Genomic DNA, 26,038 nt, shown 5'->3' on the forward strand with positions numbered 1-26,038 from the left:
CGGAGATACTTCAGGGACAAAATCCAATTATGAGTTATATGCCACAATAAATAGGATTCAGCATTTCACAGAGCAATTTATAATTCATAAAAACAACAAAATGTACCTGTCAGATAGAACCGGGAGAGCAGATTTCTGTGCTGCCTGCTGGGAAGAAGGGCAGAGATGTTTATTTTATACAATTTTTAAAATATGAGCTCAATCAACACATAAAAAATGTGTCACCCACATTCTTGTCACATATCCAAATTTTATAGGATTTACAAGTAACGCTATAGCCATCTGGCAATTTTCCAGCTATTGTACACCATGTAATAGCAGTTTGTTAGGTTAACACCATTGAAATATTAAAGAACTTACACAGACATTTAAAACTGAAAAATCCTGTTTGGAAGTTTTGTTTTTTTAATGAGAAAAAAAAATCCTCCTTTTGCACCATTGCTTTAGCAATTATTCACTCGGCAAACTGTTCAAGGATGGCATAGTTGTGATTAGTTGCCAATTTTAACTTGGCAAATTTTAACAGGGCTACCTGCAGATGAGTGAATGATCCATTGATAGTTACCTTATGGCTATGTAGTACCTTATTGGCTAATGCAGAAAATACGTTAGCGCAGAAGTCTCTTGCAGGGGTAAGAAACTTCCCAAAAAATAACAGAAGATTCAGGTTTAATCAGATGATTAACTTTCCATTTCATTGCTGATCTTTTGTGGACCTGTCTAGCTTCACTTGTATGTCCTCCAAAGTACGCCAGACAGGAAATATGACCTGATGAGCTAATTCTATTTATTGTAAGGCTATGTTAACAGAATCTTGTGAGTCTGAAAGTACAAATTGTTTTTTACAGCCTGATCAATTATGGTGGGTCTTTCTTAAGTTTCTTTCTCTAACTGTTAAGCAACTACAGGCTCCTCCCTCTCTTGTCTGCTTATTCCCTAGGCAGCATCTCTTCACCTTGTCCCTCAAGATTATTCCAACATATCATTATATCACTTTATTACCTGCAGATATCTATACAGTAGGAGTTCTCAAACTATGGATCAGGATTCCAGGGAGTGAAAACAATTGGGGGCAAGGTATCACAATTTCTTATTAATCAAACATGCAAATGAAGTGGGACCAATATCAAAACCCACTGTGAGCTATGTTTCTTGTTTTGTCTGATTAAGCCTATATCCGGCATAGCATACCAGAATTTCAGAATTCCCAATGATATGCATTTGAAAATGTAATTATGAAAATAAAGAACACTAACTGTAATGAAATCATTAATTTTATTAAGGAGGTGAGGATGGGTTTCATGCAAACTTATCATTTTAGGTGGTGACATTACCATAACATTTGAAACCCCACGCCCTAGTGGCAATTTTCTTGGCTATAATCCTGAGTCTGGTTTTGATGTCATCCATTCTGGAATGTACCATTTCAGTTTATAATAAAGAGTTTTTATTAAAAAGTGTACTATTGAAAAGACATTAAGTGTCAGACTCCAAAAACCAAGAAAGACATGCTGAAGTTCTTCTATGCAGTTTCCTTTATTGTTTCTCACCTTTAGGCAGAACTCTTGCCAAACCAAAGCAGACTGTTTTCACCATTAAATATATATTCTGAGAACTCTTAGAAAGGAGCTGTCTTAATTCTCTTCCTTCCACACAAATTCTCTACATTTCTCTGTCTTTTGCTCCTCTAGAATGCACTTGCTCCCTCACGGGAATTTGGATTACATTCTATCACATCATGTTACTCTACTTTGCCTTATTGTCAACACTTCGTAACATATTGATTGATGCAGCTGATCTTTAATATTTTTGTTATATTTTATTGTATACAAGGAACTTGGAATGGTACATAAAGGTAAAGGTTTCCCTGCCTGTCATGTCTGGGCGTGGTATTATCTCCATTTCTTGGCCAAGGGACCCAATGTTGTCCAAAGACAATTTCCATGGTCATGTGGCCACCAAGGTTATATGCCAAAGGCGCATAGTCCCATCCTATTTTATAGTGGCCTATAGACTCTTTGAGAGTTTCAGGGATGAGCATCTTCGTCCAAAACTCACTTTTGTAACATAACTCATATACACAATGTAAATAGCTTGAGGATATAGGGTGCAGCCAGCTTCCTCAAATTCAGGTTGGATGGCAGAAATTCAAATTCTGTGATTGAAGAAATTTAAGAAACTGATATATCTGAAAGAGAAGTATACTGTAGAAGCATACCTCCTGTTAAGCACCATTTATTTTTTCTGAGATTTAATTTCTATTCTGTTATTTTCTCTCTTTCTCCTGAAATAACAGACTCCCCCTAAAATATAGATAAGATATATTTTTGAAACATTCCATTCCAAAATTAGAGATAAGTCAGTCTATTTGTCTATGGAGATTCTTAGTCATCCAGGTCATGGTTGTCCATCTCTCACTGGATGTGGGGAATGGAAGGATTTATACACCTTGAAGACAGCTGGTCATTTGCATTCTTTTAAAGAGTCGTTGAGGCCATATGGACGTTTATCTGGCTCCTCAGGGTCATTTGCACTACTCAGGTGACCCTGGGGGCTTAAAAAAACTTCTGTTCCCCACCATCTAGTCAGAGCTGAAGAAGTTTCTTGAAGTGAGAAGTGAGATGTCTTCAAAGAATTACTATTGTAGCCTATCAGCCGCTGGCCTCTCCTGCAGCCAAATCAGAGGAGGAGGAGGAGGCATGGGAGTCAGGGTCAGCATCAAGGCAACCTGAGAGGTCCAAGGGGGAAGAGGGAATGGAGCTGGCAGAGAGAGAGAGAGAGAGGCCTGGGCCATCCGTCAGCCCTCAGATGGAGAGTCAACAGCTCCTAGGTCTGGAAGTGTCTAATGAGGAAGAGGAGGAACAGCTGGGTCCAGTGCCTGACGCGTAATGTGCAGAAGGCAGAGGAAAGGAGAGCAGTGAAAATCCATTGGCTGATCCTTGGGAAGGAAGAGCCACCGCTGCTAGTGAAGCCCCACCCTAGATCTGGGGATAAAAGGCAGGGGACAGAGATGAATAGATGTGGCAGGCAACTATTCATTTTCCATCCGGATGGACTTCTTAGCCAGCGGTGAAAGAGAAACATTTTGCCGGGGCTGCTGGGGCTCCTAATAAAGGAATCTTTGAGTTAACTTCAAAGGGTTTGTTATGTTTGGGGAGCTGGATCAGAACAATTACAAGAAGTCTAGTTGCCTCCTGAAAAAGCACCTTTGGGACAGTCAGCAATTTTAGTTCTACATGCATGCATAGGTCTATTTTAGTTCCACAGGCATTTATCTATTTTAAAAACACAGCATGAAATCCAAGTACGGAACGCATTTAAAATATTAATTATAATTTTCAATGTATAAAATATGTATACTGTTCACTTTTTATCTTTATCTGATGTGCACCTTTTTCAGAATGGCAGTTGTGCTTGGCTTTTGAAGGGGAGGAAAGGAGAAGCACTCTAAAAATAGCACATGAAATTAAAAAAAAGCTTTATTTACAGAGAGTCCTCGACTTATGACTACAATTGAGCCCAAAATTTCTATTGCTAAATGAAACATTTGTTAAGTGAATTTTGCCACATTTTATTACCTCTTTTTGCCAAAGATGTTAAGTGAATCACTGCAATTGTTAAGTTAGTGACATGGTTGTTAAATGAATCTGACTTCCCATTGAGTTTTCTTGTCATAAGGTTGCAAAAAGTGATCACATGACTCTGGGATACTGCAACAGTCACATATATATGAGTCAGTTGCCAAGCATCTGAATTCTGAAGGATAACATTATTATTTGTACATTACCACTGGAAAAGTGGATCAGGTTGTTTTGCTTAAAAAGGCAATTCAAACAAAGCCTCATTCATTTAAAATTAATTTTGCTGTTTGTCATGCTGTCTTACCTCTTATTCTCCTGTTATAATTTATTTTAATCCTGCTTTCTGAGAACTATTAAAATTATATTAAGGGTATAAAGTCTTTGATTTAGCTAAAATAGCATTAGCTTGAAGGAAATCTTATGTTTATTTGAAAGATGACATATACATGATACAATGTTCATTTTATAATTGGTATCATTAATTATTCTTGACTGACACAAGAACTGATTGTCAACCTTGTTTTCTAAGCTCCTTTAAAAAGTGATCTCACTTAAGGAAAGGAAACATCCTTTCAAAAGGTGATATGAAAGGTGTTTTGAAATATTGTTTCAGACATGACATCACAATTGCTGATAGATTACTATATGACATCATGGTGAAATTATCTGTAAACCAATGTATACCCAACCATTACAAGTGTTAATTATTTGTTTCACAATATTGAATAGTTTGATTATAATTTGTGCAATTAATTTGTATTTCCTATCATTTTGGCAGCTTCACGAAAACGAATATATTCAATATCTGTTTTGCAGATCTGTTTTGCTTCTTTTCCTTGCTTATAAAAAGAACTTGAGCAATGTCTCCACAGGGAGAGGATGAATTAGAAGGAGAAAATTCTGTGCAGATTGGTTATGCAGTCATGAAAGAATAGCAGATCTTTCCTTGCACTGCTGTTTCTTTATTTTCTCTTTCCTACCTGCCACTTGCCTCAGGAGCCCAAACAGCATAAACTTACTAAAAAAGAGCTGTTTATTACAGTATGGTACATAAAGAGATCCTCAAGCTTGTGAAATTTACATATTATCCTCTCCTCTTGTCTTTATATTGGCATCCCCTTCTCACTACATAAGTGCTTATTTGGCATAATTTATGATAAGCAGAGAATGCTCAATGTCATTACTGCAGAATATGCACTTGACCTTCTCTCAATTATGCACGTTCAAATCAAGCCTCTTTGTGTTATACACACACTGCTACAGAGCTTATATCTGCACTATTTCTTTGGGGCACAGCCATGCAATAGCCACAGAAGAAATCTTTTAAAAGTAATGAGCATCTGCTGCAAAGGGCAGTGGCTGCTGAGATCATTAAATGTGATCATTAAACTTCGTCTTCTATTAAAATCTTGTTAGCCAATTTTAGATGCACTATAGCTAAGGCTCTATTAATGAAAGCTGTCACAGCTAATCTGGCTTGCAATGTTGAGATTTTAAATGTTTCACATTGGGAGTTTATCAGATAATATGCCCTTAGGGTAGGCTAACCCACAGGTAGAGAGGTCACTTTTATGTGGCTTGCTAGGTTTCTCCTCAACATCTATTCAAAGAAGGTCTAATGATATTAGTTTAATACCCAGTGTTTCTGATGCATTTATAAAGCCTGGAAATGGTATGACTTAAAGTATGTTTGGAGTGTGATTTGACATTGAATTACTGTGTTTTTACATTACAAAAGCAGTGTATCTGTGTATAATATGAACAGGATCAGAATGCTGGAACATGCAGAATAGGGTTTAAGCTATTTCCTCCAACAATTGCCTCCCCCCAAATAATTGGTCTGAAGCTGCCATTTTCAAATAGCCACACTCATGAATCAAAATATTGGCATCAGGAGCAAATTTTATTTTTTCCACATTATATAAAGGGAAACAAACTAGCTCCTTAACCAGAGTTATATTTCTTACCAGGAGTCCAAATCTAAAGCTATTATTTAAGTTAAAAACAAAGAAGTAAATGGAAGATAATTCTGTATATTATTCAGGCTATATTCTGAATATTAAGAAGAATATTAATATTCTATTAAGGGAAACAGGTTTGGAAGAAGAGACTTTTTAAAACTGGAGGAAGAAACATCAATTGCCTGCACTTAACTTATGATGCAAGTCTGACAGTCAAAAATGCAAAAGACTGTAGTCCTAAAACTCAAGGAATCCAGTGAAAAAATAGGACTAAAATATAAAGAGACCAAACTAATGATGACAGGTACAAGAAGCTGGCTTAGACTGGGCAGTGAAGATACTAAAGACAGAAAGATATGGACCGATAAGTGAATGACAGTTTCCTTTTACTGATTCTAAATACCTCTTGATCAGAGTGAAGCAACTTGAACTTCTCCATATGTTTTGGAACTCTTAACCTGTCTCTCATTTTGGAAAGAAACATGGATGACACAAAGATGGTCCAGATGTTCTGAAGGAAGATAACTTACCAGTCACCTAAATACATTCTACTTTTACACCAGCAATTTAATGTTACATTTTGTCCCCATCATTTTTTCCTGCTTCTACCTACTTTCTTCTTGCTTGACTGTCTGATTTCACCTGTACTTTTCTATCATTGATGTCTTCACATTATCTTTTATGGGAACTGTTGCTATTATCAGTTTTATACCACATGAAATTATGCAAGAAAAGTAGCTTGTTTTATCTTGTAAATGACAGTGCAATATTAGTTGCACTTAAGAATTGCATCTTTGGTAACAGCTGTGATTCACCATCTCTACTTCTTTTTAGATCTTGATATCGGTAAATGGGATAACATTTCATTTATAATGCATTCCTGATTAGTTTTAGACAACTTGTTTGTTCTTAGTAAAACATATATAGAGCTCTATCAGATGGCTCCCTAGTTCCTATCACAGTTACTAATCTGCTGTTTTCAGTGTTTAGATGATTTGTCCTACATTTTTTTTAATGGTGAGATGAGAACAGATGAATATGTCAGGCATGAAAGACCAAGTCCACATAGGGAAATTCAATTTCACTGCTTTATTGCTAAAAGCCTATGCACAAGAATCTTCTCACAGGTCAGCAAGTGGTTAATGTTAGATAAGGGTCAATGGCAGTCAACCTCATTTGTGACTAGGTAATGATTCTAGGCTGTTCCTTCTTTTCATCACCACCACTCCTGGCTCTGCCAGTTGTTCTCTTACAGAATGCATAAAAAGCAAATTTTTTTTTTTAAAAAAAGTCCCCAATTTATTTCTTTCCAAACACTGGCTTGTAATTCCTACCATCAACAAGTCAATATGCTGGTTGAGAAATTATGGAAGCTATATTCTCATAGGTCAGGGGTGTCAAACTGGTGGCCCACAGGCCAAATGCATCATGTGCAAGCCACGCCCACCCCAGCTCCGTGAAGGAAAAAAATGTCATGAAATGTCATGTGACAGCAACGTGACGCAGCAAATTTGATACCCATGTCATAGGCACTTTGAACAAGCCACAATCATGTCAATATAATGGCCTCTGTATCTTGACTTGATAGCAAAAATGACATCTAATGCAAGTACATAACTTGCATCATTTATAGTGCATACTGTTGTGATGATGCATATGCTCTTATTTGTTTCATCTGTCCCTCCCCCCAATAATTGCTCATATATATTCTATATACCTTACAGGTATACCTTACAGGTAGTCCTCATTTAGCAATTGCCTCATTTAGTGATCATCTGCAGTTACAACAGTGATGAAAAAAGAACTTTATGACCAGTCCTCGCATTTACAACATTTGTAGGTTTATAAAGGAAAGGAAAGCTAAAGTGAGATCATAACCACAATTTATTTATTTATTAAATTTATTGGTCACCCAACTTACCATAGAGTAACTCTGGGCGGTTTACAATGTTAAAGTTAAGTTGTGGTTACACTTAGCAATTGCTTCATTTAATGGCTGTTAGTCCCAATTGCAGTTGCTAAATGAACACTACTTGCAGTATTTGTGTGTATATGTACATCAGGGGTGTCAAACTCAAGGCTCGGGGGCCAGATCCAGCCTGTGGGGTGCTTAGATCTGGCCTGCAGGGCCACCCTGGAAACAGAAAATGACCATCCTGTGGTGCCTCTGCCAGCAAAAACGAAGCTTGCGGCATTTTCGCTGGCAGAGGGATGCAGGAGGCTGTCACAGCTGAAATTGGAGCTTGGGAGCCTGTTTTTGCTAGCAGAGTGCTTGGGCCACCACAGGTGCCCCAACACGAATGATATTGAGATGGCCACGCCCCTTCCCGAGATCAAACACAACCCTGATATGGTCTCAATGAAATCAAGTTTGACACCCCGATGTACATGTATTCTTCATTCATGTTAATATCTAAAAATGATCTACAATATTTCAACCAAATACATAACACATAGCCTAATTAGCAATTTTACAAACTAAAAGTATATATTATAATATTTTTTTAAACTTGCTGCCCCTTCCCTGTGTTACTATCTAAAACATCTAGTGGTTTTTGTTTCCTGCACATCCAGAGTTCCAATTCAGAGGCAGGTCTCAAAGGTTATTTTGTAGTTGTTGTTTTTTAGCTTGTATTTATATTATTTTAACATTTCTTTGATACAAGCCAAAAGTATATACTCGGATGTTGCCTTTTATGAATCTTAGGAGTTGGAGAGGCAAACAGACCAAATGAACCTTAGTTACGTTTTCCAGACAAGCACACAGAGAAACCGGAAGCGTTGCAGCAAGACCGGCTGGAAAAATAGTGGGCTCTGATGAGCTCTGCGAAAATCCAGCTGGACAAACTGCTGTCAGGGGTTTCTTGGACCGGAACCATCCTGTAGGGACAATGAAGAAGGAGAGGCGTCTTGAATGACCAAGAGGAACAAGCAAGTTCCTCGAAAGGTCAGAAACAGCTCTTCAGACTGGCGGTGGATGTGGCGGCCATTGTAAAATTATTGCTCTGAAGCTGGGGCAACCGGACTAAGTCTTTGTGCAGGAGCAATGTTTGAATGGAGTGCTGGTACCGGGTGAGTGATTGGCCAACTCACAGGTAAAAGAAATTTTGAACTGGAACATTAAAAGGTGTCCCGGAGCTGAAATGAGTGGCTAATTGGCATTTGGGAAATTCTATGGAGACAGAAGAACAAAGAGGAGGCTAAAATACTAAAGCCCAAGAAAGTTTTCGTATTTAAAATCGGATTTGGAGAAACTAAAAATAACAAAAGAAAAGAACCCAAGGAAAAGTATTTTTTAGGAGGAGTTAAAACATTTTTGACAGATTTGGCATTTAGTTGGTTTGAGAATATTGTGGATTTGAGAGAGACGTCTGCTGGTGGAAAGAGAGTACTGCAATATTTGTTGGAAAATAGAAGAGAAAGTACAGCTGTGACCATGACTACTGAAAGATAATTTGGAAACTGAGAACTTTTAAGGAGTATTTGTCTTGCTACATTGCTTGGTTTCGATTCTCAACAGCTGTGGAAGATAACAAATATTTAATTTGGAGCGGACAGGATAAATATTTGAACTGGACATTATTTGAAAACAAAAAGAGACTAGATGGATTTTAAGTTTTAATTAAAAGTGATATAACTCAAAAGCTTTAACATTTTCTTAAATTGGCAATATGGAGTCTTGGATGTGTGAGGAATTAATTGAGATGTTTAAAAATATGCATGAATCACTAAAGGATAATAAAAAGTCAGAAATTTTGTTGGAATAAACAGAACAGGAAATAGGGGAGAAGGTGGTAAAAGAGACTATAAATGAGCAGCAAGAAAATAATATTGAAGGAAAAGGAATTTAATGCAAAAACCAGTTAGATCAGTGGTGGGTTGCTACCGGTTCTCCCCGGTTCTTGCGAACCGATAGTAAAAATTTTGAGTAGTTTGGAGAACTGGTAAATACCACCTCTGCCTGGCCCCGCCCCCAATCTATTCACTGCCTCCTGACTCCCAGCTGATTGGGTAGAAGGAAAAAATCAGGGCTCACTTGACAAAGAAGAGGGAAAAAAACAAGACACCCATCGCTTTAAATTGAGAAGCCAAAAAGCCTCCCAAGTGATTGGCTGGAATGAAAAAATCAGGACTCGCTTCTCAACCAGGAGATCACTTGGCAAAGAAGAAGGGGGGAAAAAATGACACAGCTGCTGGAAGGAGGTTTTTAGTTGCAGAAGTGAAGTGACATTCAGCAGTTCGTTTCTGGGTCAGCTGAACAACAAACTGGATAAGAGGAGGAATTCTTATATAGTTCTATGTTTTTGAAGTTTGGGGATTCGTGCAACCTGGGCTTTGTGTTTTTAAAAAGGTTTGGGCAATTTCCATTGTGAAATATCCTGCCTTGAATGAATTTTCTGCCTCCTTGTAAATGGAGTCGAATTTCCGGCTTCCACTTTCTATTATCTCTAAGCACCGGTAGTTTTTTTTCTTAGAAAGTTTTCTTTATGCAGCTGGCAGGAATGTGGAATAGGTATCAGGCAGTTTCCTTGTTGGCAGCTTGATTTTTCCTTGCTTTTTTGGGAGCCTTTTCTTATGAGTAATATTTTATTTGGGGAAATGAAGAGTGGGGGAGTTTGATTCCTTCCCAGAGCAGGTTAGTGGGGTGGGGAGGGAATGGGGATTTTGCAGTATCCTTCCCCTGTCATGCCTGTTACGCCAAGCCCACCAAGTCACACCCACAGAGCAGTAAAAATTTTTGAAACCCACCACTGCATAAGTCCATCTTAATATGCTATTCCTGGTATATGACATTTTGTATACATATGATGTTTTGTATACATATAGAGAAAGAAGCACTCTTGTAACCTTTGACTTTTAGGCTTGCTGTCAAACATCAGCCATAATACTAATGACTGTTTTGAACAATATGCAGGTTGTATTACATGAATGGCTATTTTATACGTGAAATTATGACTGAAATATTTCTGCACCTGTATTGGTTCACAGTGTCAGGAAGTTTCTCCTTAGTTTTAGGTTGCTTCTCTCTTTGTTCAGTTTCCATCCATTGCTTCATGTTTTGCCTTCTGGTCCTTTGGAAAATACATTGCCCCCCTTCTTTCTGGCAGCCGCTTAAAAGCCTGTTGCCTATCATACACTTGGGCAAAGCTTGTGAGCCATTTTCTCCTTTCAGTGGTTCATGAAAGTTCATCTATAGTATGTCGATAATAAAGTTGAATTTTTTTTTACAGAACTATAGATATGTTGAGTCTGGGTGTGATAAGGAATGGCTGGGAGGGGTGGGACTTGACGTGAGTGCCATTGAATTGGCCATGCCCACCCAATCACATGACCATCAACCCATGCCCACAAAATAAGCCATGCCCACAGAACCGGTAGTAAAAAAAAATTAGAACCCACCCCTGAGTTAGATGATTTCACTGGGATTTACAGTGGCAAAAAAAGAGTGGATAGAGGGGAACATCCCCCAAAAAAGAATCAATCAAAGCGTAAAGAGGGAAATAGTGGAAAGAGATTAGGAGAAAGCTTGGGGAGAACTATTCAAATAATATATCTAAAGGTGAGAAAAAGGATTCAGAAAAAAAGATCTAATAAATATAAAAAGAAAAAAAGAAAAAGTTAAGAGAATGGGATAAAAGGAGAAAATTATGAAGAAGTGGAATTTTGGAGAGACCAAGAGAAAATGGTTAAAGAAGGAAGATTAGTGGAAAGGCGGAAAGGAAATAAGGTACATATTAATAGATTTAATGGAACTATATTAATATTATTAACTGTGGATGGTCAACTAAGTTAAAGGGTTTTAATGTAAGATTTGAATATGACGATGTAAATTGCTTATAGTAAAACAGAATAGCAGATGAAATGTGAAATGGCAATTTGGTTTAATTTTGAAGATAATTTAAATTAAGAGATAAAGTTGAAATGTTAAAAAGTGGGATGGGAATTCTGAGAAATATATTTTGTGATGGAGAAATAAGATAATTAATTGATGTTATTGTAAGAGATTAGGAATTAAGGGTGGATAGTGATACTGTTTATGTATTAAGAAGAAATTATGATAAGATAAAGAAATATGGAAAAAGAATATTGTGGCTGAAATTGGAAATATGTAACATGTACTTGGAAAAAAAAGAACAATATGGCAGAAGCTGAAATAACAAGATATGATGAAAAATGATTAATTTGAGATAAAGAATTATATAAAAGGAGAATATGGAAAAATGGGAAGATTGGAATAGATTATAAAGATTGATATATATAAGATGTAAAAGATGTGACCCGGTCAACACTCTGTTCCTAAAATATGTATGATGAAAGAAAAATTCTAATAAAACTTGTTTACAAAAAAACAACAACAAAAAAACAACCACACACACACACAGAGGTTCTATTTAAACTGTTTAAACTGCTGAATGCAGATTGATTAACTCTGTGGGTTATAAATTTGCAGTGCCTCAAAGGCTCAATGGCAAATCTTGCTGCAACTTAGGGGAAAGAAAACTCTGCCTACAAATTCATGCTTGTAAAATATGAATATTTCTTTTCACACAATAGATCATCTGATTATTGTGTAATAATCATATTAAGTAATAATATTAACTGGATGAATAATATTAATTAAGGGAAAATACAGATATGTTTAACATAACATAACATCAGAGTTGGAAGGGACCTTGGAGGCCTTCTAGTCCAACCCCCTGCCCAGGCAGAAAACCCTACACCATCTCAGTCAGATGGTTATCCAACATTTTCTTAAAAATTTCCAGTGCTGGAGCATTCACAACTTCTGAAGGCAAGTCGTTCCACTTATTAATTGTTCTAACTGTCAGGAAATTTCTCCTTAGTTCTAAGTTGCTTCTTTCTTTGATCAGTTTCCACCCATTGCTTCTTGTTCTACCCTCAGGTGCTTTGGAGAACAGCCTGACTCCCTCTTCTTTGTGGCAGCCCCTGAGATATTGGAACACAGCTATCATGTCTCCCCTAGTCCTTCTTTTTGTTAAACTAGACATACCCAGTTTCTGCAACCGTTCTTCATATGTTTTATCCTCCAGTCCCCTAATCATCTTTGTTGCTCTTCTCTGCACTCTTTCCAGAGTCTCAACATCTTTTTTACATTTGATTTTACATGTAATCAAAGGAACTGCAAACTTGTTTGTTGTTGTTGGTTGCGAGGTCGTGTCGGATCCATTGTGACTCCATGAACAACGTTCCTCCTTCCTTCCTGTTTTCTACCATTCCCTGAAGTCCATTTACGCTCACGCTGACTGCTCCAGTGATTCCATCCAGCCACCTCGTTCTCTGTCGTCCCCTTCTTCTTTTGCCCTCAATTGTTCCCAGAATTAGGTTCTTCTCCAGTGAGTCCTTCCTTCGCATTAGGTGACCAAAGTATTTGAGTTTCATCTTCAGGATCTGGCCTTCTAAAGAGCAGTCAGGGTTGATCTCCTCTAGCACTGACTGGTTTGACCGCCTTGCAGTCCAAGGGACTCTCAGGAGTCTTCTCCAGCACCATAGTTCAAAAGCCTCAATTCTTTGGTGCTCAGCCTTCCTTACGGTCCAACTTTCATAGCCATACATTGCAACTGGGAAAACCATAGCCTTGAATATACACACTTTTGTTGGCAAGATGATGTCTCTGCTTTTTAGAATGCTGTCTAGATTTGCCATAGCTTTCCTCCCCAGGAGCAAGCATCTTTTAATTTCTTGGCTGCAGTCTCCATCTGCAGTGATCTTGGAGCCCAGGAAAATAAAATCTGTCACTACCTCCATTTCTTCCCCATCTATTTGCCAGGAATTGAGAAGGCCGGATGCCATGATCTTAGTTTTCTTAATGTTGAGTTTCAAGCCAATTTTTGCAGTCTCCTCCTTCACCCGCATCAAGAGGCTCTTTAGTTCCTCTTCACTTTCTGACATTAGAGTGGTAGGTGTCATCTGAATATCTGAGGTTGTTGATATTTCTCCCAGCAATCTTAATTCCAACTTTTGATTCATATAGCCCCGCCTTTTTCATGATGTGCTCTGCATATAAGTTAAATAGGCAGGGTGACAGTATACAGTCTTGCTGAACTCCTTTCCCAATTTTGAACTAATCAGTGGTTCTGTGTCCAGTTCTTACTGTTGCTTCTTGACCCGCATATAGGTTTCTCAAGAGACAAATAAGATGGGCTGGTACTCCCATCTCTTTAAGAACTTGCCACAATTTGTTGTGATTCACACAATCAAAGGCTTTAGCATAGTCAATGAAGCAGAAGTAGATGTTTTTCTGGAACTCCCTAGCTTTCACCATGATCCAGCGTATGTTGGCAATTTGACCTCTACTTCCTCTGCCTCTTTGAAATCCTGCCTATACTTCTGGTAGTTAAGGGGCGTGCATAAGAGCACTATACTATATATATATATATATATATATATATATATATATATATATATATGCTTATTTCTCCTAATATTTACTCTTATATATGTTTATACACTATATAATCTTTTCTGTATAATACTTATATATATTGTTGCGACAAAATAAATAAGTGCCTGATCTTCGGACCTCCCGTCGTGAGCTAAAAACATACTTATTTATTCAAGCGGGACTGGCATAATAGTTTGATTTTAAATTGGGGTTTTATTAATATTTTTTTAAAAAAAAATTAAATTTAAATTTTGATTATCAGCCTTTTTTTTGTAATTTGCTATTTTTTAATTTGGTTTTAATTGTACATATTCTGGGTTTTATCTTTGGCTGTACACCGCCCTGAGTCCTTCGGGAGAAGGGCGGTATAAAAATTTGATAAATAAATAAATAAATAAATAAATAAATATAAATAGTTCTCGGTCTACATACTGCTGGAGCCTAGCTGGTAAGATTTTGAGCATAACTTTACTAGCAGGTGAAATGAGTGCAAGGGTGAAGTAGTTTGAACATTCTTTGGCATTGCTTTTCTTTGGAATTGGAATGTAAATTGACCTTTTCCAATCCTGTGGCCACTATTGAGTTTTCCAAATTTGCTGGCAAATTGAGTGTAGCAATTTTACTGCATCGTCTTTTAAGATTTTGAATAGCTCAGCTGGAATACTGTCACCTCCACTAACTTTGTTGTTGCTCAGAATTCCTTTGACTTCACATTCCAGGATGTCTGGCTTGAGATCAGTGATCACCCCATCGTGGTTATCAGGGACATTAAGCTCATTCTTGTATAGTTGTTCTGTGTAATTTTGCCACCTCTTCTTAATCTCTTCTGCCTCTGTTAGGTCCTTGCCATTTTGGTCAAGCTTATCTTTGCATGAAATATTCCCTTCATATCTCCAATTTTCTTGAAGAGATCTCTGGTCTTCCCTATTCTATTGATTTCTTCTATTTCTTTGCACTGTTCATTTAAGAAGGCATTCTTATCTCTTCTAGCTATTCTCTGAAATTCTGCATTCAGTTGGGTGTATCTTTCTCTTTCTCCCTTGCCTTATAGTTCTTCAGGCACTCTGTCTATCAGATCTAATTCCTTAAATCTATTTGTCACCTCTACTATATATTCATCAGGGATATGATTAGTTCATACCTGAGTGGCCTAGTACTTTTCCCTACTTTCTTCAATTTGAGCCTAAATTTTGCAACGAGAAGTTCATGATCATGACCTTTGAGGTTCTGTGCATGCCCAAGATGGTGCCGTGGTGAAACTTGGAGAGACATGGCAGAGGTATTCCCGGCCGGGGAATAGCAGGGCGGCCGAATTAGCCGCCCTCGCCCCCCGGCCCAGCTAGAGGGCCTTTTCGCCAGCCGGGAGAGGGGTCTCTTATCCCCTGGAAGATCACGGTTGGTGAGAACAGGGCTGGGGGGAGAGTGGCGGTGAATGGCGGCTGCCATATTGAGGTGGAGGGCGGGGCGGCGTTTCAGCCTTCGGCCTTCAGCAACGCCCCTACATGGTTTTTTATGAAGGGGGCGGCGGTGGCGGAAGAGGTGACCCCCCGCGCGGTCCACCCATGGAGCTGTGGAGGCTTGGGGGGGGCCTGTCACGGCTGTGGCCACAGTGGCGGCGGCAGCCGCGGTGCCATCTTTGATGGTGATGGCGGCGGTGGCGGCGCTTCTCCAGTGGCGGCGGCTTCTTCCTCTTCCTCCCTCCTCCTTTGGCTTCTCCTTGGACCCGCTTGGACCCGCCAGAGGCCTGGGTGTCAGACCAGGTGATGAGGACGATGGGGATGGCGACCCTCATGGAAGCTGGGCGGCGGTACCTGGTGACTAATGGTGGCGTCGCTCGGTCATGGAGGCTTCTCCTTCCCCCTCTGGAGTCTTGACGGGGGCTTAGGCAGTCGGGGCTGCCATATCAGGATCGTTGGTGAAGAACTGGCGGGGCCCGGGCAGGGATTGGTTGTTGCCCTGGGCCAGCCTGACCCTGACTCCCCCCTCTTCCCCATTGGAGGGTTAGAGTGGAGTGAGGGGGTGATAACATCGGTGGCGGCGACATTTTCCAACTGGGCCTGAGAGGGGGCCTACCAAAGAGGATTGGCCATCCTGTTTTCATCTTCAAACTGGTCTTATGTCACCCAGTCCCGTTTCCAACTAGACTGCTATAATAACATCATTTGTCTGTCCGGGATGAACTCACTTGCCAATCTGCTTACTCATGAGATACTCTCCAGCGGAACTCCTTGGTCTGCGAGATTCCCCCTTCTCGCAGAAGTGGCCCTCCACACTATCGAGGGCCTACCTCAATGACGGATTTTGGAATCCTGAGAGGTGGCATGCGGCCAAGAAGAACCTTCGGGGTTTTTTAAAGAAAGGGCTTTTAAGGGGAGGGAGGGTAAGGATGGGTGTTGGGGGAAACCCGTCGGGGTGGGGGCCAGCTCTTGCAAAGGCTCGCGGCATAGCTGCAGCAGGTTCGGAGGTGAAGGGGGAGGCCGATTTAATGTCTATGAGGGTTGTTCCATCGGCACGGTAAATGGGAGGGGCAGATATGGCAGAAGCATCATGTTCGGGGGTGCGTGCTCGCTGTTTAAGAGCGATCACACACTCCGGTCCCTCAGACTTCTCTCGTTCCCCGAGTGGCTGGAATCCTCAGAGCTAGGACCTTCAGCTGATGTTATGTAATGCAAGGTCCGTGGTGAATAAAGCCCCCCTGATTTGTGACCTTATACAGGAGGGGCCGTGGACCTAATGGGCATTTCGGAGACCTGGTTGGGCACTGAAGGGGGGTGCCCCTTGTGGAAATGTGCCCACCGGGTTTCCGAGCATTTAATCAGCCGAGGGCCCAAGGTAGGGGTGGGGGGGTGGCGGTTATTATTAAGGAGAGTCTAGAGCCGAAGGAGACCACTGTACCACAGATAGCCGGTTGTGAATCCCTTTATGTGAAGTGGGGTCAGAGGATGCAGGTGGGCTTGCTGATTACGTACCTGGCTCCTTGCTGTGTGACAGCAGCCCTGCCTGAACTGTTAGATGTGATAGCCGGGATGGCAGTTGATACCCCCAGACTTATGGTCATGGGGGATTTCAACCTGCCGTCGACCAGTGAAGCATCAGCGGCAGTTCGGGAGTTCATGGCCTCCATGACGGCCATGGACCTGACCCAGTTAGTCAATGGCCCCACTCACATCGGAGGAAACACACTGGATCTGATTTTTGATTCTGGACAGTGGCTGAATGATCTGGAATTAGGGGACTTAGTTATTGAACCCCTGTCATGGTCAGATCATTCGCTTCTTCGTCTGGAATTTCGGACCGCTATCCAACATCGCAGGGAGATGGGGCCAATGCGTTGGTTCCGTCCCAGGCGCCTGATGGACCCGGAGAGGTTCCTGACGGAGCTTGGGCCATTCCCTGAGGATCTAGCCCACGGCTTGGCTGAAGAACTAGTCACGGCCTGGGAAAGGGCCGCGGCCGGGGCTTTGGACCGTGTCGTGCCTTTGTGACCTCTGACCCGGCTTCGATCTCAACCGGCTCCTTGGTTTTCCGAGGAGCTGAGGGAGATGAAGCGCCGGAAAAGACGCCTAGAGAGTGAATGGAGGACCAGCCGTTCAGAAGCCGACCGAACACTAGTTAGGTCATATATTCAGACCTACCTAGTGGCAATAAGGGTGGCTAAGCACGATTACATTTCCAGCCTTATTGCATCGGCAGATAATTGCCCAGCCGCCCTGTTCAGGTTGACCCGCTCCCTCCTGCATCAGGAGGTGCGGGACGATCCCCTGCAAGGGCGTGCTGAGGATTTTGGACAATATCTGCACGATAAAATCGCTCGGATTCAGGACGGATTGGACCAAAATTGGGTAGATTCAGGCGAGATGGCGGAGGTAAGTCTGGGTGATACTATCTGGGATGAGTTTGATACTGTGACTCCCGAGGACATGGACAGGATGCTGGGAAGGCTGAATGCAACTACATGTTTATTGGACCCGTGTCCCTCCTGGTTGGTGCTGGCCACACAGGTGGTTACACGAGGCTGGCTCCAGGGAATTATCAACGCCTCTTTGATGGAGGGTGTAGTTCCTACCACCCTGAAAGAGGCGGTGGTGAGGCCCCTCCTCAAGAAGCCCTCCGTGGACCCAGCTGTTTTGGTGAACTACCGTCCTGTCTCCAACCTTCGCTTTGTGGCGAAGGTTGTTGAGAGTGTGGTGGCATGGCAACTACCCCAGTACCTGGATGAAACTGTCTATCTAGACCCATTCCAGTCCGGTTTCAGGCCTGGGTACAGCATGGAGACGGCTTTGGTCGCATTGGTAGATGATCTCTGGAGGGCTTGGGACAGGGGTTATTCCTCTGCCCTGGTCCTTTTGGATCTCTCAGCGGCTTTTGATACCATCGACCATGGTATCCTGCTGCGACGGTTGGGGAGTTTAGGAGAGGGGGAGAACCGTTTTTCGGTGGTTCTCCTCCTATCTCTCTGGCCAATCACAGACGGTGTTGGCAGGGGGGCAGAGATTGACTGCAAGGCACCTTGTATGTGGGGTGCCACAGGGGTCGGTTCTCTGCCCTCTCCTGTTCAACATCTATATGAAGCCACTGGGCGAGATCATCCATGGTTTTGGGGTGAGGTACCAGCTGTACGCTGATGATACTCAGCTGTACATTTCCACCCCTAACCACCCCAACGAAGCTGTCGAAGTGTTGTCCCGGTGTCTGGAGGCCGTGCGGGTCTGGATGGGGAAGAACAAGCCTAAACGCAACCCCTCCAAGACTGAGTGGCTGTGGATGCCGGCATCCCGGTACAGTCAGCTGCAGCCATTGCTGACTGTTGGGGGCGAGTCATTGGCCCCAATGGAGAGGGTCCGCAATTTAGGCGTTCTCCTGAATGGATGGTTGTCCTTTGAAGAACATCTGACGACCGTCTCCAGGAGAGCTTTTTATCAGGTACGCATGATCCGCCAGTTGCGCCCCTTTCTAGACCGGGATTCCTTATGCACGGTCACTCATGCCCTCGTCACTTCCCGCCTGGACTACTGCAACGCTCTCTACATGGGGCTCCCCTTGAAGAGCACCCGGAGGCTCCAGCTGGTCCAGAATGCGGCTGCGCGGGTGATAGAGGGAGCTACCCGTGGCTCCCATATAACACCTCTCCTGTGCAAGCTGCACTGGCTGCCTGTGGTCTTCCGGGTGCAATTCAAGGTGTTGGTTACCACCTTTAAAGCGCTCCATGGCTCAGGACTGGGTTATTTACGGGACCGCCTGCTGCCACCGTTTGCCTCCCATCGACCTGTGCGCTCCCATAGGGAGGGCCTTCTCAGGGTGCCGTCAGCCAAACAATGTCGGCTGGCGACCCCCAGGGGGAGAACCTTCTCTGTGGGGGCACCTACCCTCTGGAATAAGCTTCCCCCAGGACTTCGACAGCTTCCTGACCTCCGGACCTTTCACTGCGAGCTGAAGACGTACTTATTCTTCCGCGCAGGGCTGGCATAAAACTATTAGTAATTTTAATTAGGTTTTTTATGGTTTTAGTGTGTATTTTAACTAATGGGCCAAATTGAATAGGTTTTTTAATGGGTTTTTAACTGTATATTGTATGTTTTATTGTGTTTTTACCTGGCTGGAAACCGCCCTGAGTCCATCGGGAGAAGGGCGGTATAGAAATTAAATTATCCTATTCTATTCTATCAGAGCCACAGTCAAGAGGTCAGGGGATGTCGATGTTCAGTCTTGTCATCTCTTGTTTGATGACAGCTTGCCTTGATTCATGGATCTTACATTCCAGGTTCCTATGGAGTATAGATCTTTACAGCATCGGACTTTCCTTTCACCACCAGACACATCCACAGCTGAGGTTCCTTTCGGCTTTGACCCAGTCACTTCATTCTTTCTGGCACTACTAGTACTAGCCCTCTGCTCTTCCCCAGTAGCACATTGCACACCTTCCGACCTGAGGGGCTCATCTTCTGGCATCATATCTTTTTGCCTTTTGGTATTGTCCCTGGGGTTTTCATGGGAAAGATACTGGAATGGGTTGTCATTTTCTTCTCCAGCGGATCACATTTTGTTAGAGCTCTCTGCTATGACTTGTCTATCTTGGGAGACCCTGCACAGCATAGCTCATAGCTTCACTGAGCTATGCAAGCCCCTTCGCCACGACAAGGCAGTAATCCATGAAGGAGTGCAAACTTGTATGGTGGTATAAACCACTTACTGCAAACTGACAGTCCTCTATTTTGTTTTCCTCTATTATGATTACATGTAGGCCTCGATTTATGACCATAATTGAGCCTAAAATTTATGTTGCTAAGCGAGACAGTTGTTAATTGAATTTTGCCTCATTTTAGGACTTTTCTTGTCACATTTGTTAAATGAATCACTGCAGTTGTTACATTAGTAACACAGTTATTAAGTGAATGTGGCTTCCCTATTGAGTTTGCTTGTCAGAAAGTTGCAGAAGGTGATCACATGACCCCGGGACGCTGCAACTGTCATAAATATGAACTTCTTACCAAGCGTCTGAATTTTGATCACACGATCATGGGGATGCTGCAACAGTTGTGAGAAAAACAGTCCTAAGTCACTTTTTTCAGTGCAATTATAACTTTGAGTAGACACTAAATGAATGGTTGTAAATTGAGGAATACCTGTAATTCCTTATAGCTGAGTTCATATGTAGCGTTAAATTGTAATGTGGTTTGTCCAAATGTGACTTAGTATGTTGTGTGAATTTAGTCGCTGTAGTTAATAATGTATTCAATCATAATTATACATAAAACCATAAGTTTAAGATTGGAACATTGTTTTTTTTTTGAGAAAAGTCAGCATATAAATATAATGAATTAAGAGGTTAAAAAAATGAACAAATTTCTTACCTGGTCACTCTCTTCTTCATCACTGCTCAACTTTAGGTCATCTTCTAGCATTCTAGAAAACAACAAATCCTCATTGGAATTCAATAGAATACTTTAGATGTCATTTAAACCATAGACATCTTTTCACTGTAGTTCTAACTAACCTTCAAGTGATTCAGGGCAAAACTTCAGCTGGTCCAAAATCCTATTTCCCATTAAGGCTGTGCATGTTTTATTTGGAAGAAATTCTTTGGATTTCATGAGAGGGCAGGACCCATATTTTACTCATTAAAGTAGCATGACTGCAAATAATTTAGCACATAATTTAGCTAAGAGCATGAAGGCCATTTTTTTTCCTATTCCTGATTTTACTATCTAATATTCAATGGTATGCTCTAAATCTGAAATTTCCATATAGGCTTCCTTACTCAAAATGGCTGAGTGGTGATAGTATTGGCCAAAACCCAGTATCATGATGTAATCCTGCCACTGCAGGTCACTTACATTGTTTGCAAGCAATTAAGCGATAATTAATATCAATATCAATGGAATCTGAATTATTAACAGTAGTACATGACATTGTGAATTCTGCCTCTTAAAGAATATTAATTTCTCTTAAACTATTTCATTTCACGGCATGAACTGGATCTGGAATGTATGCTGGAAAAGTTCTTAATATGAACATAATAATTTACTTTTTAGCAAATATACTTATATGTCTTACATCATTTCATGCATGCTTCAAAATCTACAAAAAATATATAGTTTTATTGTGTTTACAGAATGGGATGCAGTCTCTTGTGAATATATATTATCCTGGATCTACAGAAAAAAAAGGTAAATAAAAAATTTCTACGAGCCCCAAACATGTTCATGATATTTAAACTTTTTTGCATGTTATTTCAATTTTCAGTTATATCAGCTACCATCAATACATATTGGTAGGGAAATTACCACATATTGATAGGAAGTTTTAATGTTGAAGTAATCATCTAATGGAAGCTCCAGAAAAAGAAAACCTCATACACATTAAGATTGATCTTTTGAGACTATTAAAACCAAATTGCATTTTTTATCGTATTAAGAGAAGATATCTAAACTGTAAAACATAAATTCTTCATGAATAATGGGTAGACACATGTTTCAGACTGTGTTAATGAAGTGAAATTTATTGCTATTTTTCTTTCCCCATCATGTAACAGATGGTCAACTTTGCTTAATGAATATATATATTCAAAGCATGCATTTCATTTAGAAAAATCTGTCAACACTATATCAATAGAACTGTTATTTTAAACTTGGTTATGATATCTCTATCACCAAAACAGTTTTATAGAGTAAAAAGCTAATGTGCTGAAATCACATTGCTTATTTTTATAAATTAAAAAAAAAACAAGATTGCAAAAATTAAATAGGAAATCAAAAGACTAAGAAATGTTCACTAAACAGGTATTGTTTCAGCAAAATAATATTAGGAAAGAACCTGCAATGTTTTTTTCACCCTGCAGGAATGCTATATTCAGTAATTCAACACCAACCATAACTTTATTGGGTTTTTTATTCTACCACATACCAGTCAAACCATTCCATTTCTCATACAATGAATTATTCTATATAGTCTTTTCTATGTGAGATGATTTACAATTGTATGCCATAAAATCACTTAGGGACCACACATATTTTTCCCCATGACAATCTTTCCCTAACCTCTGGTAATTCATCAGAGCTTTCAATAGTCCACCCATTAACTACAATTGAATCCATCCATCTTGCTCCTGATTGTCCTCTTCTGATTACCTTCCATCTTTCTCAACATTAGAAACTTTTCCAGAGAGCAAGGCCTTCACATAATATGTACTGGATAATATGTCCATATATGAACCAAGTCAGTTTTGCCTTGAGTTAGAACTCTGTACAGACATATCCCACAAGGTCTTTGTGGCTGCTCTACCAAGTGCTGGTCTGCAGAGTATTTCTTGATTGCTGATTCCTCAGTTGTTAATGGTTGATCCCTGAAGGCAGAAGTTATCTACCACCTCAATATCTTCAATATCAATTCTAAGCCTGGCTATTGTTCCTGCTGTCATTAGGTCGATCTCTTTATATTTAATTTTAGACCCATTTTCCCCCAGTATTCCCTGATTTATTACTAGACCTTGCATATCCTTTGCATACAATCATGTCAGCATCTCAGTACATGGTACTAATGTTTGTTCCTACAATTTTAAAGCTATTCTCATCTTCTTCCAATTCAAAGAGTTAAAAATACAAAGACTAAAAAAGTAACACAGAAATTACAATAGGTATGGCAACAAAAGAACTGTTTTCATTCACCAGAAACTTATTTTTGACATCAATATAAATATTCTCTCCGGATTCATGCAAAACCTGTAATCACTTACATTAGAGGAAACAGCCTTAAGCAATAAAGAGTTTTGTAGAATTGTTTAATTCACCAGTTCTTATTTTACCCCCTTTAATTCCATTAATGTAATTTCTTCTGGTAACAATGAACAGTTATTTTTGTAAGCTTACCCATCTTTAATTTCACTTGATTATTAGTGTTATGTACCATACAAGGAGTGAGCTTTAGGCTTCACTCAGGTCCTCCAAAAAGGCGGAAAAATACTTAAAGCTCATTTGGTTAAGCCATCTGGTAGCCCTCTATAGAAGAGGACACTGCCAAACAAGTAGGTTGTTGGGTTGTACTGGTCTACTAATAAAGAGCTGTTCTTACTGAAAGAGCTGTGTCCGTCTTTTCCATCATCAAATCTAACAAATAGAATAGAATAACAGAGTTGTAAGGTACTTTGGAGTCTTCTAGTCCAACCTCCTGCTTAGGCAGGAAATTCTACACCATTTCAGACAAATGGTTATCTAATCTCTTCTTTAAAAAGAGATTCTGATCATTTAAAATTATTAAATGAAAAAACATTGGTCTAGATATTGTTATCAGAATAGCTATGGAATCAGGTCTGGTAGTTAGATTAGAGAGTTTTCAATTTCTGAATCTGTGCCACTATAGTTTGTCCTGTTGCTATTGGACAACTTTAAACAACTATTGTTTAAAGTTGGTAGCTGACTATATGCAACTGCAAGTCTAGCATTCAAAGGCCTATAAAAGGGAAATGCCATTTATTATTCAATTGAGATTATAGATTAATGTGACATGCTTTAATGATTTTAATTTTGAGCTGTAGGTGACAACAAGAATCTTATGTATTTTTTTTCTTTTGTGTCATATTGGATGATTTCAGGGAAGTAGAATAATTGTGCTAACCTGCTTTTTAATTTAACTAGATGGATATACCAATTAAGGTGGTACTGATCTGGTCTAAACTCATGATGATGGCAGGGGAGGTGGGGTGGGGGTTAAGATTCTAATGGACTTGCCTGATGGTATTACCCATGAATTCAGCATTCTGTCTAAGAACATATTTGGAGATCAAAATTTCTTATCATACTACAGCTCTTGCCTCTGTTTATGAAATGTTTGCATCACACCTAACTATTGATCACTATCTATAAATGATTAATGTTTCCTCTCCTTTCCAATAACACATTGCTTCCCCCCTCTGTATTTATATGTCTGTATTATATATGTGCGCGCACACATACACATATGCACACAAATAGTGGACTTTGATGGCCTAGGCACACTCACCATTTTGCCCTTGTCTTTATGTGAAACAGAGTTACTCTGAAAAATGCAATACTCAAAACTTTGAAGTGTTATTACAGAGTTGTCAATTTTTATGACTCTGGTGATAATTATCCAAGCTGTTAAATATCAATAATGTAGATTAGGGATGAGGAACTCTTTTGGGCTGGGGAATGCATTTTAATTAAGTTTTGCTTTGGAAAACCCCTGAGGAATATATAGGAGATACTGTATTTTTCGGAGTATAAGACGCACTCCCCCCCTAAAAGAGGGTGAAAATTTCAGTGCATCTTGATGGAATACAGGCCTGTTTTTGGTCTCCTGAACCCTCCGCGTGTCACGTTTTCACCTTCCCCGGCCCCCAGAAGCACTCTGCAGTACTCTACATGTCCCATTTTCGCCAAAAATGGGGCCGTTTTCGCCAAAAACAGGCCTGTTTTTGGGCTCCTGAACCCTCAGCACGTCACATTTTCACCCTCCCCAGGTCCCAGAAGCACTCTGCAGGCCAAAAATGGGCCTGCTTTTGTTGAAAACGGTACATGTGGAGCACTGCAGAGTGCTTCTGGGGGCCGGGGAGGATGAAAATGCGAAGCATAGAGGCCAAAAACTGTTTTTTTTTCTTTGTTTCCCTCCTGTAAATCTAGGTGTGTCTTATTTATTTATTTTACTTTTATTTATTTATTTTGTCACAACAATATATATAAGTATCATACAAAAAGATTATATAGTATATAAGCATATATATGAGTAAATATTAGGAGGTATAAGCATATATATATATATATATATAAGAAGAAGAAAAAGAAAAACAATAGGACAGGAATGGTAGGCACGTTTGTGCTCTTATGCACGCCCCTTATGGTCCTCTTAGGAATGGAGTAAGGTCAATATTAGAAAGTTTTTGGTTAAAGCTTTTGGGATTATGGGAAGAGACCACAGAGTCAGGTAAAGTGTTCCAAGCACTGATGATTCTGTTACAGAAGTCATATTTTCTGCAATCTAGATTAAAGCGGTTAACATTAAGTTTAAATCTATTGGTTGCTCTTGTATTATTGCAATTAAAGCTGAAGTAGTCTTTAACAGGAAGGACATTACAATAGATGATTCTATGAGTTAAACTTAGGTCTTGTCGAAGGCGACGGAGTTCCAAGTTTTCTAAGCCTAGGATTTCAAGTCTGGTGAGATAAGGTATTTTGTTGTTTTCAGAGGAATGAAGAACTCTTCTTGTAAAATATTTCTGGACATGTTCAATTGTATTGATGTCAGAAATGTGGTGAGGGTTCCAGACAGGCGAGCTGTATTCTAGAATTGGTCTAGCAAATGTTTTATATGCTCTGGTTTGTAGTGTAGTGTTTTTGGAAAAGAAGCTACGCAAGATTAGGTTTACAACTCTTAGAGCCTTTTTTGCTATGTAGTTGCAGTGGGCTTTGGCACTTAGATCCTTTGATATGAAAACTCCAAGGTCTTTAACAGAGTGGGGGTCATCTGTAAGGTAATGTCCATCTAGTATGTACTTAAGTGTTTTGGTTCTTTTTTCCAATATGTAAGACTGAGCATTTGCTGGTTGAGATTTGGAGTTGCCAAGTTTTAGATCATTCGGA

General features: G+C 40.2%; 1 protein-coding gene across 1 annotated transcript in view; it reads right to left on the reverse strand.

The window, feature by feature from the left end:
- AFF3 (ALF transcription elongation factor 3) overlaps positions 1-26,038 on the reverse strand; it is a 284,542-nt gene that overhangs the window by 65,350 nt on the left and 193,154 nt on the right. The window contains exons 9-10 of the mRNA XM_058186246.1: positions 20,798-20,849; positions 107-147 (exon numbers count right to left, since the gene is read on the reverse strand). Coding sequence (XP_058042229.1) covers positions 107-147; positions 20,798-20,849 — 93 coding nt within the window. The remainder of the gene's footprint in view (positions 1-106; positions 148-20,797; positions 20,850-26,038) is intronic.

Source organism: Ahaetulla prasina, chromosome 5 (assembly GCF_028640845.1).
Source record: "Ahaetulla prasina isolate Xishuangbanna chromosome 5, ASM2864084v1, whole genome shotgun sequence".
NCBI classification, from domain to species: Eukaryota; Metazoa; Chordata; class Lepidosauria; order Squamata; family Colubridae; genus Ahaetulla; species Ahaetulla prasina.